This window comes from Anoplolepis gracilipes, chromosome 15 (assembly GCF_047496725.1).
Source record: "Anoplolepis gracilipes chromosome 15, ASM4749672v1, whole genome shotgun sequence".
Classification (NCBI taxonomy): domain Eukaryota; kingdom Metazoa; phylum Arthropoda; class Insecta; order Hymenoptera; family Formicidae; genus Anoplolepis; species Anoplolepis gracilipes.
The window spans coordinates 5,456,154-5,473,800 of record NC_132984.1 but is presented as its reverse complement, the minus strand read 5'-3'; the positions used below and the strand labels follow the sequence as shown (position 1 = coordinate 5,473,800).

The window sequence follows — 17,647 nt, the reverse complement described above, 5'->3', positions numbered from 1 at the left end:
CGATTTGCATATTTTATATCGTTGATGATAAAATTTTGAAAATGAAAACATAAAGATATAGAGTACACACCAACACATAGCACATTTCACGAATGATAGGGCTGAGACTCGGGCTGAGATGCCCGAGTGCTAACATAATATTCATAATATCGTGAAAAGAGCGCTATTTATAGGAGCACTTTTATCACTTGTTATTTTGCCGCACCTGAGAGCGCGAAATCTCAGCCCTATCATTCGTGAGATATAATTGCTTCCAGTTTGAAAACTATAATAGCCTCGACATTTTTGTATTAAAATCATATACTAATATTATTAGGAAGAGCAAAGAGTCTATGAACATATATATAACATATTTTCCGAATTTTACGTGTTTAAATAACAAGTTAAGCAAAGTACGTTTCATGCAAAAAAACAAACTTAATAGCTATCTTTTCATGCATGCTCTGATATATCTATATTAACTAAAATTATTATTATTGTTAACGGTCATACCACGTTGTAAAGCACCAGTTCTCGTCCGATCACTGAAGTTAAGCAACATTGGGCATGGTCAGTACTTGGATGGGTGACCGCTTGGGAACACCATGTGCTGTTGACACCTCTTTTTTTTGCAAATTTAAATATTGATATAGTTCTTTTTGTTTTAAATACATACTTAAATTATTGTGGAAATTAAAAAAAGTTATCTTGAAATTCTTAAATTATAAATAAATATATAGATTGTTTCATAAAATTTTTCGATTAAAATAATATAGTACTACTATTAGGAAGAGCAAAGAGTCTATGGACATATATGTAACATATTTTCCGAATTTTACGTGTTTAAATAACAAGTTAAGCAAAGTACGTTTTATGCAAAAAAACAAACTTAATAGCTATCTTTTCGTGCATGCTCTGATATATCTATATTAACTAAAATTATTATTATTGTTAACGGTCATACCACGTTGTAAAGCACCAGTTCTCGTCCGATCACTGAAGTTAAGCAACATTGGGCATGGTCAGTACTTGGATGGGTGACCGCTTGGGAACACCATGTGCTGTTGACACTTTTCTTTTTTTGCAAATATAAATATTGATATATTTTCTTGATTTCAAATATATACTTAAATTATTGTTGAAATTAAAATTTATTTTATTAATGTCTTGAAATTTTTAAGTTATAAATAAATATATAGAATGTTCCATAAATCTTTTCGATTAAAATAATATAGTACTACTATTAGGAAGAGCAAAGAGTCTATGGACATATATGTAACATATTTTCCGAATTTTACGTGTTTAAATAACAAGTTAAGCAAAGTACGTTTCATGCAAAAAAACAAACTTAATAGCTATCTTTTCGTGCATGCTCTGATATATCTATATTAACTAAAATTATTATTATTGTTAACGGTCATACCACGTTGTAAAGCACCAGTTCTCGTCCGATCACTGAAGTTAAGCAACATTGGGCATTGTCAGTACTTGGATGGGTGACCGCTTGGGAACACCATGTGCTGTTGACACTTTTCTTTTTTTGCAAATATAAATATTGATATATTTTCTTGATTTCAAATATATACTTAAATTATTGTGGAAATTAAAATTTATTTTATTAATAGTTATCTTGAAATTCTTAAATTATAAATAAATATATAGATTGTTTCATAAAATCTTTCGATTAAAATAATATAGTACTACTATTAGGAAGAGCAAAGAGTCTATGGACATATATGTAACATATTTTCCGAATTTTACGTGTTTAAATAACAAGTTAAGCAAAGTACGTTTTATGCAAAAAAACAAACTTAATAGCTATCTTTTCGTGCATGCTCTGATATATCTATATTAACTAAAATTATTATTATTGTTAACGGTCATACCACGTTGTAAAGCACCAGTTCTCGTCCGATCACTGAAGTTAAGCAACATTGGGCATGGTCAGTACTTGGATGGGTGACCGCTTGGGAACACAATGTGCTGTTGACACTTTTCTTTTTTTGCAAATATAAATATTGATATATTTTCTTGATTTCAAATATATACTTAAATTATTGTTGAAATTAAAATTTATTTTATTAATGTCTTGAAATTTTTAAGTTATAAATAAATATATAGAATGTTCCATAAATCTTTTCGATTAAAATCATATAGTACTATTATTACGAAGAGCAAAGAGTCTATGGACATATATGTAACATATTTTCCGAATTTTACGTGTTTAAATAACAAGTTAAGCAAAGTACGTTTCATGCAAAAAAACAAACCTAATAGCTATTTTTCTGTAAGTGCTTTGATATATCTATATCAACTAAAATTATTATTATTGTTAACGGTCATACCACGTTGTAAAGCACCAGTTCTCGTCCGATCACTGAAGTTAAGCAACATTGGGCATGGTCAGTACTTGGATGGGTGACCGCTTGGGAACACCATGTGCTGTTGACACCTCTCTTTTTTGCAAATTTAAATATTGATATAGTTCTTTTTGTTTTAAATACATACTTAAATTATTGTGGAAATTAAAATTTATTTTATTAATAGTTATCTTGAAATTCTTAAATTATAAATAAATATATAGAATGTTCCATAAATCTTTTCGATTAAAATAATATAGTACTACTATTAGAAAGAGCAAAGAGTCTATGGACATATATGTAACATATTTTCCGAATTTTACGTGTTTAAATAACAAGTTAAGCAAAGTACGTTTCATGCAAAAAAACAAACTTAATAGCTATCTTTTCGTGCATGCTCTGATATATCTATATTAACTAAAATTATTATTATTGTTAACGGTCATACCACGTTGTAAAGCATCAGTTCTCGTCCGATCACTGAAATTAAGCAACATTGGGCATGGTCAGTACTTGGATGGGTGACCGCTTGGGAACACCATGTGCTGTTGACACTTTTCTTTTTTTGCAAATATAAATATTGATATATTTTCTTGATTTCAAATATATACTTAAATTATTGTTGAAATTAAAATTTATTTTATTAATGTCTTGAAATTTTTAAGTTATAAATAAATATATAGAATGATCCATAAATCTTTTCGATTAAAATCATATAGTACTATTATTACGAAGAGCAAAGAGTCTATGGACATATATGTAACATATTTTCCGAATTTTACGTGTTTAAATAACAAGTTAAGCAAAGTACGTTTCATGCAAAAAAACAAACCTAATAGCTATTTTTCTGTAAGTGCTTTGATATATCTATTTAACTAAAATTATTATTATTGTTAACGGTCATACCACGTTGTAAAGCACCAGTTCTCGTCCGATCACTGAAGTTAAGCAATATTGGGCATGGTCAGTACTTGGATGGGTGACCGCTTGGGAACACCATGTGCTGTTGACACTTTTCTTTTTTTGCAAATATAAATATTGATATATTTTCTTGATTTCAAATATATACTTAAATTATTGTTGAAATTAAAATTTATTTTATTAATGTCTTGAAATTTTTAAGTTATAAATAAATATATAGAATGTTTCATAAATCTTTTCGATTAAAATCATATAATACTATTATTACGAAGAGCAAAGAGTCTATGGACATATATGTAACATATTTTCCGAATTTTACGTGTTTAAATAACAAGTTAAGCAAAGTACGTTTCATGCAAAAAAACAAACTTAATAGCTATCTTTTCGTGCATGCTCTGATATATCTATATTAACTAAAATTATTATTATTGTTAACGGTCATACCACGTTGTAAAGCACCAGTTCTCGTCCGATCACTGAAGTTAAGCAACATTGGGCATGGTCAGTACTTGGATGGGTGACCGCTTGGGAACACCATGTGCTGTTGACACTTTTCTTTTTTTGCAAATATAAATATTGATATATTTTCTTGATTTCAAATATATACTTAAATTATTGTTGAAATTAAAATTTATTTTATTAATGTCTTGAAATTTTTAAGTTATAAATAAATATATAGAATGTTCCATAAATCTTTTCGATTAAAATCATATAGTACTATTATTACGAAGAGCAAAGAGTCTATGGACATATATGTAACATATTTTCCGAATTTTACGTGTTTAAATAACAAGTTAAGCAAAGTACGTTTCATGCAAAAAAACAAACCTAATAGCTATTTTTCTGTAAGTGCTTTGATATATCTATATCAACTAAAATTATTATTATTGTTAACGGTCATACCACGTTGTAAAGCACCAGTTCTCGTCCGATCACTGAAGTTAAGCAACATTGGGCATGGTCAGTACTTGGATGGGTGACCGCTTGGGAACACCATGTGCTGTTGACACCTCTCTTTTTTGCAAATTTAAATATTGATATAGTTCTTTTTGTTTTAAATACATACTTAAATTATTGTGGAAATTAAAATTTATTTTATTAATAGTTATCTTGAAATTCTTAAATTATAAATAAATATATAGAATGTTCCATAAATCTTTTCGATTAAAATAATATAGTACTACTATTAGAAAGAGCAAAGAGTCTATGGACATATATGTAACATATTTTCCGAATTTTACGTGTTTAAATAACAAGTTAAGCAAAGTACGTTTCATGCAAAAAAACAAACTTAATAGCTATCTTTTCGTGCATGCTCTGATATATCTATATTAACTAAAATTATTATTATTGTTAACGGTCATACCACGTTGTAAAGCATCAGTTCTCGTCCGATCACTGAAATTAAGCAACATTGGGCATGGTCAGTACTTGGATGGGTGACCGCTTGGGAACACCATGTGCTGTTGACACTTTTCTTTTTTTGCAAATATAAATATTGATATATTTTCTTGATTTCAAATATATACTTAAATTATTGTTGAAATTAAAATTTATTTTATTAATGTCTTGAAATTTTTAAGTTATAAATAAATATATAGAATAATCCATAAATCTTTTCGATTAAAATCATATAGTACTATTATTACGAAGAGCAAAGAGTCTATGGACATATATGTAACATATTTTCCGAATTTTACGTGTTTAAATAACAAGTTAAGCAAAGTACGTTTCATGCAAAAAAACAAACCTAATAGCTATTTTTCTGTAAGTGCTTTGATATATCTATATTAACTAAAATTATTATTATTGTTAACGGTCATACCACGTTGTAAAGCACCAGTTCTCGTCCGATCACTGAAGTTAAGCAACATTGGGCATGGTCAGTACTTGGATGGGTGACCGCTTGGGAACACCATGTGCTGTTGACACTTTTCTTTTTTTGCAAATATAAATATTGATATATTTTCTTGATTTCAAATATATACTTAAATTATTGTTGAAATTAAAATTTATTTTATTAATGTCTTGAAATTTTTAAGTTATAAATAAATATATAGAATGTTTCATAAATCTTTTCGATTAAAATCATATAATACTATTATTACGAAGAGCAAAGAGTCTATGGACATATATGTAACATATTTTCCGAATTTTACGTGTTTAAATAACAAGTTAAGCAAAGTACGTTTCATGCAAAAAAACAAACTTAATAGCTATCTTTTCGTGCATGCTCTGATATATCTATATTAACTAAAATTATTATTATTGTTAACGGTCATACCACGTTGTAAAGCACCAGTTCTCGTCCGATCACTGAAGTTAAGCAACATTGGGCATGGTCAGTACTTGGATGGGTGACCGCTTGGGAACACCATGTGCTGTTGACATTTTTCTTTTTTTGCAAATTTAAATATTGATATATTTTCTTGATTTCAAATATATACTTAAATTATTGTTGAAATTAAAATTTATTTTATTAATGTCTTGAAATTTTTAAGTTATAAATAAATATATAGAATGTTCCATAAATCTTTTCGATTAAAATCATATAGTACTATTATTACGAAGAGCAAAGAGTCTATGGACATATATGTAAAATATTTTTCTAATTTTGCGTGTTTAAATGACAAATTAAGCAAAATGTACGTTTTATGTAAAAAAACAAACCTAATAGCTATTTTTCTGTAAGTGCTTTGATATATCTATATCAACTAAAATTATTATTATTGTTAACGGTCATACCACGTTGTAAAGCACCAGTTCTCGTCCGATCACTGAAGTTAAGCAACATTGAGCGTGGGCAGTACTTGGATGGGTGACCGCTTGGGAACACCATGTGCTGTTGACACCTCTCTTTTTTGCAAATTTAAATATTGATATAGTTCTTTTTGTTTTAAATACATACTTAAATTATTGTGGAAATTAAAATTTATTTTATTAATAGTTATCTTGAAATTCTTAAATTATAAATAAATATATAGAATGTTCCATAAATCTTTTCGATTAAAATAATATAGTACTACTATTAGGAAGAGCAAAGAGTCTATGGACATATATGTAACATATTTTCCGAATTTTACGTGTTTAAATAACAAGTTAAGCAAAGTACGTTTCATGCAAAAAAACAAACCTAATAGCTATTTTTCTGTAAGTGCTTTGATATATCTATATCAACTAGAATTATTATTAGTGTTAACGGTCATACCACGTTGTATAGCACCAGTTCTCGTCCGATCACTGAAGTTAAGCAACATTGGGCATGGTCAGTACTTGGATGACCGCTTGGGAACACCATGTGCTGTTGACACTTTTCTTTTTTTGCAAATTTAAATATTGATATATTCTTTTGATTTTAAATATATACTTAAATTATTGTCGAAATTAAAATATATTTTATTAATGTCTTGAAATTTTTAAATTATAAATAAATATATAGAATGTTCCATAAATCTTTTCGATTAAAATCATATAGTACTATTATTACGAAGAGCAAAGAGTCTATGGACATATATGTAACATATTTTCCGAATTTTACGTGTTTAAATAACAAGTTAAGCAAAGTACGTTTTATGCAAAAAAACAAACTTAATAGCTATTTTTTCGTGGGTGCTCTGATATATGTATATCAACCAGAAATATTACAATCATTAACGATCATATCACGTTGTAAAGCACCAGTTCTCGTCTACTATTCAACAAATTCTATAACAATAAATTAAAATTTAATGAACTAACAAAAAATATAACTAGCATTAGAAGTCATAATCTGCCTTTTAACTTAAAACATAATTTGCCTTATCAAAATCTAGATATATTTCACGAAGTAGAATAAGATACTCTAGAATATAAATATAAAAAACGAATATATGTGTATGAATATGTATGCATAAATGTGCATATGTGCGTATATATATGTATATAAATGTATATCAAGTTAGATTTATAATTACATATAACTACGTATGAATATTTACATATCACAATAATACTTACCAATATACACCAAACTTTTTATGTTATAATGCAAATAACTTTATTATTTATTTTTTTACATAGAAACATGCAGGTTTTTTCTTATCCTTGCTATTAGTAATTATATTTTTCCTGTACTTAACTTAGAATAGATAAACAACGTTAACTGTACTCATTCTTATATATTCCAATGCATAACAAAATATTTACCAGCCTGTAATAGGATATAAGTGCTAATATTAGATTAAGCTTTTAAGTAAGCACATACTAAGTTTAAAATTTTTCCTATCCGCTAGTTACTATTATATATAAACCTCTAAACTTTCTCACCCGGTAAAAAATTTCTCATATATAATTATATATAACAATATAAAAATATATTGAAATATATAAAATTCTGTATAAGTTATGTATAATATGCATAATTTTGTATTATCATTGACTGACACCTAGCCAACATTAATATAAAATTATATAGAATTATATAATAAGTGATATATTATTATATATAATTATACATAACTTATACAAAATTTTATATATTTCTATATAATTTTATATGGTCATATATCATATATAATTATACATAAAAAATTTTTTATCGGGCAGTATTACATTATCATAAACATCCTATGCTCTCTGGGATACACATATATATAAAGATATTAAAAGCTCTTTTGTAACAACATTTATTTCTAACGTGGCTATATTGTCTATGTACAATTACACATATCGTGAACTATATGCAACGCAAAAATACAACGAGTTTCTATAAATTACGTGCGCGATTGTTAACAATAATAAGATTTTCAGAGTCGACTCGCGGATATTATTACCATAGGTATACAATCATTATCAATACAAATAATTGTCATCCTCTTATCTTGGAGCGTAGAAATCCTATCGGGTGTAGATATGTACTCCTATATGTGCACACACGTGTATTATATATATCTAAATCTCGTTCGCGTGGATAAAATATGACTCATTCGTATACTCGATAATTGTGCAATTTTATTTATTATCGATCACAATAAATGAAGGACTTTTCTGTAGCAATATGTATAATTTGATAGATTGGTAGGATTATATAATTCGAGAGTTTAAATTCCAAATTATGCTGAATCAAAAAAAATTTTACTTTTAATTCACTAAGTTATCTAAAATTCGGAAGACAAACATTTTCACGAAAAAAAGGATCTCATCTCGCTTTTTATGCTTCTTTTTCGAGATGCACATTTTTTGATAGTTACATTTTTAAAAAATATATTATAAAATCGCTTAATTATAATAAATCGTTTTTGTAGCTTGACACTTAAGGTGCCGTTCTGTGACAGTCGGAACTTCGGAAAACAAAATTTCGAAAAAGTAATCAACAATCAGAGTCATCTAATTTAGCACACAAAATAACACAGGACAATTAATTCGCTAAATTTAAATAATTTTGATTGGTTGATCCCCACTCCGTTACTTTTTCGAAATTCTGTTTTCCGAAGTTTCGACTGTCATGGAACTCATAGAATTCAGATATTTTTCTCAACATTGTAGTTTGAAACATATTTGGCTTGAAAAACCCCATAGTGTCGTCCTTTCTAAATTAAGCTTGACACACAACGCACGCATGATACACACAACACATTTATCTGAATTTTTATTCTAGGAAGCGTTTTTATATCACGCAAAAGATACATCTACTCGAGCTGGAAGAAACGTAGCATACTCGGTATGTATTGGATCCTTTTTGCATCCTGTAGAGCATTTGTGTGTGCATTTTCTTCTGCATCAATTCGCATCTTGTTTGTAGTTATTAAGAAATGTCACGTGGAACAGAATATAAATTTGTTGTTTCTTTTTTATATTATTAATTTATTTCGTATAACAACTTTGTATTTTTAATTGTTATAACATTAATCATGTGATTATCATTATTTGTTATATCAAAATAATTTTCCCGTTTCTATGAATAAATAAAATTAATTTTAACTTATTTAATATACAGGCTGTATATATCGCAAAGTAAGCTCATTTTTGTTACAAATATCAACACGAGTTCATGTAAAGTCGAAACAACTTGTTGTTGTTACAGTTATCACGAGTGATATCTCTTAATAATATTAATAAATCCATTCCATGGATTTGAGCTTCTTCTTGCTTGAGAACTTCGAGAAACGTCGCGTTTTTTTGGATCCAGAGATAAATCTGGATTAAAACTTTTCGAACCTGTCTGTTGACTTTCTTTCGAAATTTGTGCGCGATTTTCTTTTCCTCCAGATTTCAAATCGAAAGTAAATGCACAGAGTTTAAATAATTATTGCTCGATGTGAGAAACTAATCTCGAAAAATCGTTTACCTTGACTTTGGTACAGAAATATTTTACACAGTCACTATATATATTTACATAAAAGAATCTACGAGGTTCTTGCTCAAAGAGTCCGATAGCAAAAGCACATGAAAAAAAAATTGCTCGAACTGTGCTCTCTTTTTCTTCAATATTGAATTTCGCATCTGATACTTTCGCTGTAAATTTTCTCTTTCCCTCTTTGCAAGTTGACTGATAAGAGATTACACGTTTCCCCTTCTAGATTCCAGATTGCATTCTCTTACAAACGATAGGATACATGATATTTTATATATCTCTATTACGTATATCATTTTTATAAATATACAAGAATATTTTTTGGATAGAACTAAGATAGAGTCTCACGTATTAAAACATCGAAACGTAATTAGTTGATTGAACTGACAGGTAATTTGTATAGAAAAGCGTTCAGATAAATATTTAATTTGACTGATTGTGAGAGAAGTCGATGGTGGAACGATAGTTCACGACGAAATTACACAAAATGCCCCTCTATTTTAGAGACATTTTATATAGATTTCAAATCAGTTTCTGTCGTTTCTTACGGGTTTCTTCAAGCAGGGAATACTATGAAAAGAATCGTCTATTTCTCCCATCATTCGATTTGGCATCTTATAAAAATAGTGTCGGATAAGTTTGCGAGAGGAAGTGATCCGAGAATATAATCGAACGCTCGAAATTTGTAAATCCTGAATTTCAATTTCCGGATCAATTTACGAACGTTCGATTGTATTTTCGCTCATCCTTGCTTTTAATGTACTTTACACAGAGACATCGATCTCTAAAGGCGTCTATTATCGATCTACGCGCCCGTCCTCTTAGGCAATTTATTATTTATAATTTTGCACTAACGAGACGCCCGATTATCGATCCTCTCGGGCATTAATGGAAACTGAGGAACTTCCTTAAAATATGTCCTCGATATCGGTGTAATTACGATCCCAATATCCGCCCCGATATATCCAATCTTCCTGACCGGTGTAAGGATTCATGCCCAATTGAAACCATCTGTAAATTCATTTTCAATCTCACGAGAAGGTATTTGGAAATTAGAGATCATATTAATTATTAATCTATTTAATCTACTATACGTGAAGGCCATAATTATAATATAGAGTTTTTAATTAAATTGCAATTTTGCAGCTTTTATTTTTTCAAAATCTCAAATTGATATTAGAATATTAGCAGAAGAAAAATTATTTATTAAAAGTAAAATACTAAATTAATACTAAATTATAATATTAAATTAATACTAAATTAATATTAAATTAATACTAAATTAAAATTTGAATCATAAGATTTCCGCATTTCTTTGATTTTTAAAATTTTTTTCTAATATTTTCTTTTCAAATATTAAATATATATATTTTTTAAATACATTTTTTTTAATTTAAAAAAAAATTTTCTGAAAGGCATACCTGGGGACATATTCGTGTGCTTTCTTCTGTTTGCGCGCTTTGCGAGAGTCCCTCTGTTTTTCTTCGAGTCTAGCTTTCTCAGACGCAGCACCATCCTGATCACCATTCTCCAGCTTCCGGATATCCGGCCTTAATCTGGAATCGGTCGGACATAGGGTGTCTCCCATATCAGGTTCCAGCTCATTCAATGACATGGCAAACGTCGTAAATTGATAGTACTGTAAATCATATTGAATTAATATACATATATCATTTTGCAATAGAATTAAGGTTCTTCTCAATATATTTTTTACAAAATTATTTTTATTATTTTATCCGAATAAATAAATCTCTGTATCATAAATTTATTAAAATATATTACTATAAAAAAAAAAATAAAAAAAGACAGTTTATGAATGTTAGAGAATAATTATTATTACAAAACAATTATAATATATATACATATTAGAATTTTTAGAAAAATAAAAAAAAATAATGTATCCATTAAAATGTCTCAATTATCAATTTGATTGAACCAACATCCGAACTGTTGCTGGGTCTCGGTGAGGCTTCCCACAATGTATTAGATCCTGGAATCTCATCTACAATGGGGATGTCATCGACAATCGTACTGCTCAAAGATGATTCATCTATCGCATCCTGCAAATTTAATAATATGTTTGATAATGAATTGGAAAATAAATTAAATCTAATTAATTGGAGAAATAGATTGATTTGTTGAACGAGAGTTGTCCGATACCTGATGCAGAGGTTTGAAAGCTCCGACCTTGAGGCTGTGAAGCTTCGCCAGGACCTTTTTGTGTCCTGGACTACCCTGCGGGCTTTTTGCCTCCATTCTGAGCTTCTCCAGCATTTCCTCGTATAAAGAGGGCTCGCAGGATCGTAAAATTTCGATCCATTTGCCGTAAAGAAAGAGTAACTTCCTTTTTCTGAAAAAAAAAATATATGGAAATAATAACGATTAATTTAGAAATTTAATTTATTAATCTTAGTTTGCAATGGAAAATAAATCAATCAAGCGAAACTTTTCCCTTTTGCGCTTATCTTTTTGCCAATCTAATTTTTCAAACTTACTCCTGATCCGTTATGAAGCCTTCGACGCGATGAATGTCCTTGCCGTTCAGAGTGCTTTTGATAAAACATAGTTTAGCTTTCAGATTGTCTCCTCCATGCTGTCTGATTTCCAGCGGGCCCGATTGTTCCATCCACAATTGTCCCACCAGAACATTGTGAAGGATACAATTGACATTTTGCCAAGTGTAAGCCTCTTTCCATCTATTCAAACAAACAACTATTAACATCGAGATCCTTTGAAAAAAGTTTTTCTCTCGTTTTTTTTTTTAAATTTTAAATAATAATTAATTAAGAGGAATAGTAATAATTATATTTCTATCTCGACGTCCTTTTGAAAAACATTCAGCTTTCAATGAAATCTCCTTGGTATTTAATCTTCAATAATAATTAAAATTAAAAGACAAAGAGAGATATTGAAATGAATTAATATTATAAATAAAGGAAATAATTATTTAGTAAATAAACTGATTAAAATAAAATAAATAAAAATTAAATTAAATTAAATTAAAATTAATTAATTATGATTGGAATTACTTACTTGGGTAGTTCGACTGTGACAATTCCTTTTGGGTGCACCTCCAACGACTTTCCCCAGAATTTCAGTTTGGGGTGAATGCTACCGTGAAAGATGAAATCCTCACTGTCGGCATAAAACGCCGACACCGGAGGATGATGCGAGACCTGCTCACATACTATCCTAAAAAAGATGTAGAAGTTTTTAAAGATTCTTGAATAAAAAAAAAAAAAATTAAAATTCTAATGTCTATTTCTTAATCAAAAATTTTTTGAGTAATAAAATACAATTAAATTCTTTTATTAATTTAAATTCTTATTTACACATTTATTCTGGAATTTGATGTAATTGATTCTTGAATTAAAAAAAAATTAAGATTTTAATTTCTATTTCTTAATAAAAAAATTCTTTTATTATTAAAATATAATTAAATCCTTCTTTAATTGAACCATAATTATTCTCTATAGACATTAAGAAATTTGACTAAGATTTCGAAACTGTGAGGTAATATATATCTTATTTAAAAGATATTTATTAAAATTAAAAAATTTATTATATAAGAGAATAATTTTAATCGTGTAATATTTTTACACCGATATTACATCGTGTAAAACTTGATTGTTTAGATTTTACTTTATTCAATTATACAATAAACTCTAAATACGTTATAATACTTGAAGACTAAATCTGATATAAAATAACGAAATAACGAATCATCCATAATTCTAAATATACAAGGTGTCCCATTTTAATTGCTCCAGTGAAATATCTCGAAAAATATGGAAAATTCAAAAAAATGTTTCAGACAAAAGTTGTATGGTTTCTAGGGGGACATAAGATGGTGCCATTAGTTTGACCTTGAAGAGTCACATGAAGGTCACGTGAAGGTCATTTTGAATTTCTTAAATGAAACACCCTATATATTTTTGCATATTCTTGAGAGCTTTCCAAAACACTATGATAAAATGTTTTTTTATTAAACACTTTTCGAGTTATAAGGCTTCAAAGTTGCAATATTTTGACATAAAATACAAGATATCTCGTAAAATATTCATTTTTCGATTATCTTACCCTAATATTTTTATGCACAGAATAACGAGACAAATTAATTGGCGTAATTAAAACATATAATTATGTTAAAGTAAAAATGTGTAACTGCTAGTTGCAAATTCAGATTTTTTTTTAAAGATAACTATGTGTTTTCTTTACACGAATTGATTCGTCTCATTATTCTGTGCATAAAAGTATTAGGGTAAGATAATCGAGAAATTAATATTTTACGAGATATCTTGTATTTTATGTCAAAATATTGCAACTTTGAAGCCTTATAACTCGAAAAGTGTTTAATGAAAAAAACATTTTATCATAGTGTTTTGGAAAGTTCTCAAAGTCAGCTACAAAAATATGTAACAAAAAATAGAGAGTGCCATTTAAAAAAATTGAGGTAACCTTCACGTGACCTTTAAATGACTCTTCAAGGTCAGATTAATGGTACCATCTTATGGCCCCCTCGAAACCATACAACTTTTGCCTGAAACATTTTTTTCTCCCAGGCTTGGTTTTCGAGATAATCGACTGGAGGAATTAAAATGGGACTTCCTGTATACGATAATTTCAATCATTAATAACAAATCAGTAAATAAGACCTGAACGGATTAATTACCGGAAGTCCTCGCGTTGTAACTCGTACGTTTCGCCCAAAATCGGATTAAAGGGTTTTCCAAAGCGTTCCCAGTTCGAAGCGAGAGCACTCACAGCGAAAGCCGCGACGTACTGCGAGATCATTAATTTCATTCATTAACTCCCGGATTATTGAGTTATTAATTATTTTACAGGGACCAGAAATTTTCTCGCGCACCTGGAGCCTGGAGGTCGGCGATTGCTCCTGAGATGCCCGCTTGAGCAATTTGGCATATTCCATGTACTCGGCGACGCGTTGAAGGAATGACAGGGGCTCGTTGAATATGACTGGCATGCTGGTCTTGCTGATGTCCTTGCCCAGTTGTAGCGTCATCGAGCAGAGATTTATTTCGGAATGACCCGGAACTGGTAACGATGTCCTTGCAAAGTACAACATATGCTTTTAGGAGGAGGAATTAAAAAATAATAAAAAAAAAGATTTTTAAAAATTGAAATTTATCTTAAATTTAAATAATTAGACTTTTTGTTAATTTAAATTCTCATTCATTTATTAATTTGTTTATTAAATTCTTATTAATTTTAACTTTTTTATTATAAAAAAACATTATTAATCTCTATAATAAATGGCAAGAAATATATGACTAGGTTCGAAATCGTGAGGCTATCTATGATTTTATTTATAAAAGATATTTATTAAAATTAAGAAAGAAATTAATTTTAATCGTATTGTGTAAAAATTTTGATGAATTTTTTACGTTTTACTATCAATTAGCGATTATGATGTAGTTTATAAATTCTACAGTAAAATGTGTGTTTTTGAAAGAAGATTGAAAATTTCAATATTTGGATAGTTGAAATTTCTCTCAGTTTGATTAATTTGAAGCAAAAAAAAATGTCAAAATAAATTTATACGTTTGTCAAAATTTAATACATTTTACCAACCTGTATATCTTTTCGCTGGCCATTGTAAGGATCTCTCGTGGCTATCGAACGTCTCGGCGACGGCAAGAGCTTCCAATCTGTCGCTCCTGTATGTCGATACTTCGGTTTTCACCAACATTGACCGGCGATTGAGATTTCACGATTTACGAAACAACAGTTTACGAGAGTTCTCGAATTATTTGGGCGCATCTTTTCGTTGGGAAACCTTTCAGGAAGCTCTGTGGATTCTTGAATCCTCCAAAATCCTTCAGGATTCTCGAAATAGATTCTTTGCAATGGAATTTAATAGATTGAAGACGTAGATTTCTGAATCTCTGTTTTTTGTAGCTTCTGACGTTTAATCAAAAACCCAAATCTTATGCAAAATTTTTTATTGATAAATTTTCTTGAAGCCTATCAGTTCTCTAAATTCTGATTGAAAATCTAAGTTCTAAAAGTCAAATTCTCACAGCGTGCTGGTCTTCGGGATGCTTAGAGGACTTTGTACACTTAGAGTTTTTCTTGTGAAAAAATATATGTATTTTATATTTATTTAATTTTTATAGGAATATTTTTTAACGAAGCGGATATTTTTAGATCTTGCAATCTTTGAATCCTTGGAGCGGATCGCAAGGTCGGATTTTTCGATCTTCTGGGACAAGAAAGTGGAACAAGAAGGGAAAAGGAGGTGTCTGGAGATGGACCGTCCGACTGTCTTCCGACAGAGGCAGACGGGCAAAGAGAAGGAGAGCTCTGTCTCGCTACCTCGGCGACATTCTTGCGATTAGTATCTCCGATGTAATTCACTCGCGGAAAATTCGTTCGATCGATCCTACGTCACTCGTTCATGGTGGGCCGGAAATTTTGTAGAAAATCGTCCCGGAATGCGCTCGTCTCAGTCTCGTCTTTCACGATCAGCTGTACGCCTGAAGACTGTTGAGCCTGCGGGTGTGACGGCGAGCTCCCCCTTTGCTTTTCGAGCAAATATCAATAAATTCGAGCATGACCGTTGAGTTTCTGAGCTTTTCCGTAGGAACGACCGGTCGATTTGTTCTCGAGAAACAATTAAGTTCAAATTCTCCATGCTTTTCATTTTAATTTATTAATGACAACAACCAAAGTTGTTAATAACATTTAAATTCAATTAATCTTTATCTTTTTTTCCATAGTTTTTTATCCTTTAAGTTTCTCTGGAGTAAAATATACGTAATAAATGAATAAATTAATTTTTATAATAACATATAACATTTATAATATTAAAAGACTTTCTTTTGAAAGCTCGCCGACACACGCAAAATCTTAAAAATTCGTGGAATTGAACAGTACCAATTTTGCAAGATCTAAAAGCTCAACAATCTTCGATTGTTAGAAAAATCACTCAATATCGCATGTAAAAGAGGACATTAAAAATTGACTAAGTATATGACTAAGAAGTTAATTAAGAAAGATGAAAAATAAAAATCGATAACAACTTGTCCAATGAATTGTCAGACTGTATCGGTCGGATTTATAAATAAAAGCCTGTTTTGTTTTAATTTTAACTAATTTACTGAATATACAATGACAAGTACTGTCTCATTACGCACACACGTGCGATTTAATGTACCCTTATATACACATGTATATACAAAAATCAATAAGACATGCAGAAATGAAAGAGCCAACTTTCAACGAACATATACACCTACGATGGAAAGGAAAAAGTATTTATATCACGCAATCACGCGCCTCGCTCTGCGGAAAATGCGAAATAAATTTAATTAACGTACACGAAATCCTTCCTCGTACATATATGCTTTATCGAGATCACAATGCTGCCTTTATCGCGTGCTACCGTGCGATAAAATAGGCGCTCGACACGAAGGCCATTCGGGAGAGAATACAAGATATCGAAAAATGTAGAATCTCAATTAAAGAAATGCTTCTACGTCCGAAGGACTGTTTTCTGAAATCTGAGGATGTAAAAACACACACACATAAAATTAGTATCAAATTAAAACTCATATACTTCAGTTCACGAGATCATATAAGCAAAATAATGATAGCTTTAAATTTCAACGATATTATAATTTTATTTTAATAATAAATAATAAATATTATATAATTTATTATAATAATAAATTATTATAATAATCATCTCAAGAATATAATATAATTATTTTAATTTCGCTATAATAATTTTCTAAGTTGATTGTACATTTTATTTATCCATCCAACATTTTTTTCCTTATTTCTGAAAATTATTCTTGAATAATAAGAACATATTTTTCTTAGTAGAGGACATTATAGTAAATGTTTTTGAACGAGCAATTTGTATGCGTTTAACGTTTACATAATCTTATTTCAAGATTTACGTGTCGAGAATAAAAATATTCTCAAAACAAAAGTAGTTCTTTTTTCTGTGCACATGATTTTAAAATCTTTTTTGCATCGAATTCTGAAGATACTTCTCAAATTATTTTTCAAACACAAAAACTTTTAGATT

At 29.3% G+C, this 17,647-nt stretch overlaps 1 protein-coding gene, 9 non-coding genes and 5 pseudogenes across 10 annotated transcripts; 14 read left to right on the top strand and 1 right to left on the bottom strand.

Annotated features, from left to right (window-relative positions):
• Positions 1 to 478: 478 nt before the first annotated feature.
• LOC140674314 (5S ribosomal RNA) lies at positions 479 to 598 on the top strand. The gene has a single exon (XR_012048177.1). It is a non-coding gene; the product is annotated as a 5S ribosomal RNA (ribosomal RNA).
• A 331-nt stretch (positions 599 to 929) lies between these two features.
• On the top strand, positions 930 to 1,049 carry LOC140674313 (5S ribosomal RNA). The gene has a single exon (XR_012048176.1). It is a non-coding gene; the product is annotated as a 5S ribosomal RNA (ribosomal RNA).
• A 339-nt stretch (positions 1,050 to 1,388) lies between these two features.
• Positions 1,389 to 1,508, top strand: LOC140674331 (5S ribosomal RNA; annotated as a pseudogene).
• A 343-nt stretch (positions 1,509 to 1,851) lies between these two features.
• Positions 1,852 to 1,971, top strand: LOC140674332 (5S ribosomal RNA; annotated as a pseudogene).
• A 339-nt stretch (positions 1,972 to 2,310) lies between these two features.
• On the top strand, positions 2,311 to 2,430 carry LOC140674312 (5S ribosomal RNA). Its single transcript, XR_012048175.1, has one exon. It is a non-coding gene; the product is annotated as a 5S ribosomal RNA (ribosomal RNA).
• A 343-nt stretch (positions 2,431 to 2,773) lies between these two features.
• Positions 2,774 to 2,893, top strand: LOC140674336 (5S ribosomal RNA; annotated as a pseudogene).
• A 338-nt stretch (positions 2,894 to 3,231) lies between these two features.
• LOC140674327 (5S ribosomal RNA) lies at positions 3,232 to 3,351 on the top strand. The gene has a single exon (XR_012048190.1). It is a non-coding gene; the product is annotated as a 5S ribosomal RNA (ribosomal RNA).
• Positions 3,352 to 3,690: 339 nt separating this feature from the next.
• LOC140674311 (5S ribosomal RNA) lies at positions 3,691 to 3,810 on the top strand. Its single transcript, XR_012048174.1, has one exon. It is a non-coding gene; the product is annotated as a 5S ribosomal RNA (ribosomal RNA).
• A 339-nt stretch (positions 3,811 to 4,149) lies between these two features.
• On the top strand, positions 4,150 to 4,269 carry LOC140674310 (5S ribosomal RNA). The gene has a single exon (XR_012048173.1). It is a non-coding gene; the product is annotated as a 5S ribosomal RNA (ribosomal RNA).
• A 343-nt stretch (positions 4,270 to 4,612) lies between these two features.
• LOC140674334 (5S ribosomal RNA) lies at positions 4,613 to 4,732 on the top strand (annotated as a pseudogene).
• Positions 4,733 to 5,071: 339 nt separating this feature from the next.
• Positions 5,072 to 5,191, top strand: LOC140674309 (5S ribosomal RNA). The gene has a single exon (XR_012048172.1). It is a non-coding gene; the product is annotated as a 5S ribosomal RNA (ribosomal RNA).
• A 339-nt stretch (positions 5,192 to 5,530) lies between these two features.
• Positions 5,531 to 5,650, top strand: LOC140674340 (5S ribosomal RNA). Its single transcript, XR_012048196.1, has one exon. It is a non-coding gene; the product is annotated as a 5S ribosomal RNA (ribosomal RNA).
• A 341-nt stretch (positions 5,651 to 5,991) lies between these two features.
• On the top strand, positions 5,992 to 6,111 carry LOC140674329 (5S ribosomal RNA). Its single transcript, XR_012048192.1, has one exon. It is a non-coding gene; the product is annotated as a 5S ribosomal RNA (ribosomal RNA).
• Positions 6,112 to 6,454: 343 nt separating this feature from the next.
• Positions 6,455 to 6,570, top strand: LOC140674337 (5S ribosomal RNA; annotated as a pseudogene).
• A 1,340-nt stretch (positions 6,571 to 7,910) lies between these two features.
• On the bottom strand, positions 7,911 to 16,107 carry LOC140673907 (oxysterol-binding protein-related protein 2). Its single transcript, XM_072907157.1, has 9 exons — positions 15,184 to 16,107; positions 14,459 to 14,660; positions 14,264 to 14,373; positions 12,625 to 12,783; positions 12,087 to 12,287; positions 11,752 to 11,941; positions 11,532 to 11,651; positions 11,013 to 11,230; positions 7,911 to 10,602 (listed from the first exon to the last, which is right to left on the bottom strand). Exons 1-9 carry the CDS (start codon positions 15,204 to 15,206, stop codon positions 10,500 to 10,502), a joined length of 1,326 nt encoding a protein of 441 aa, XP_072763258.1. The 5' UTR covers positions 15,207 to 16,107; the 3' UTR covers positions 7,911 to 10,499.
• Positions 16,108 to 17,647: the final 1,540 nt, after the last annotated feature.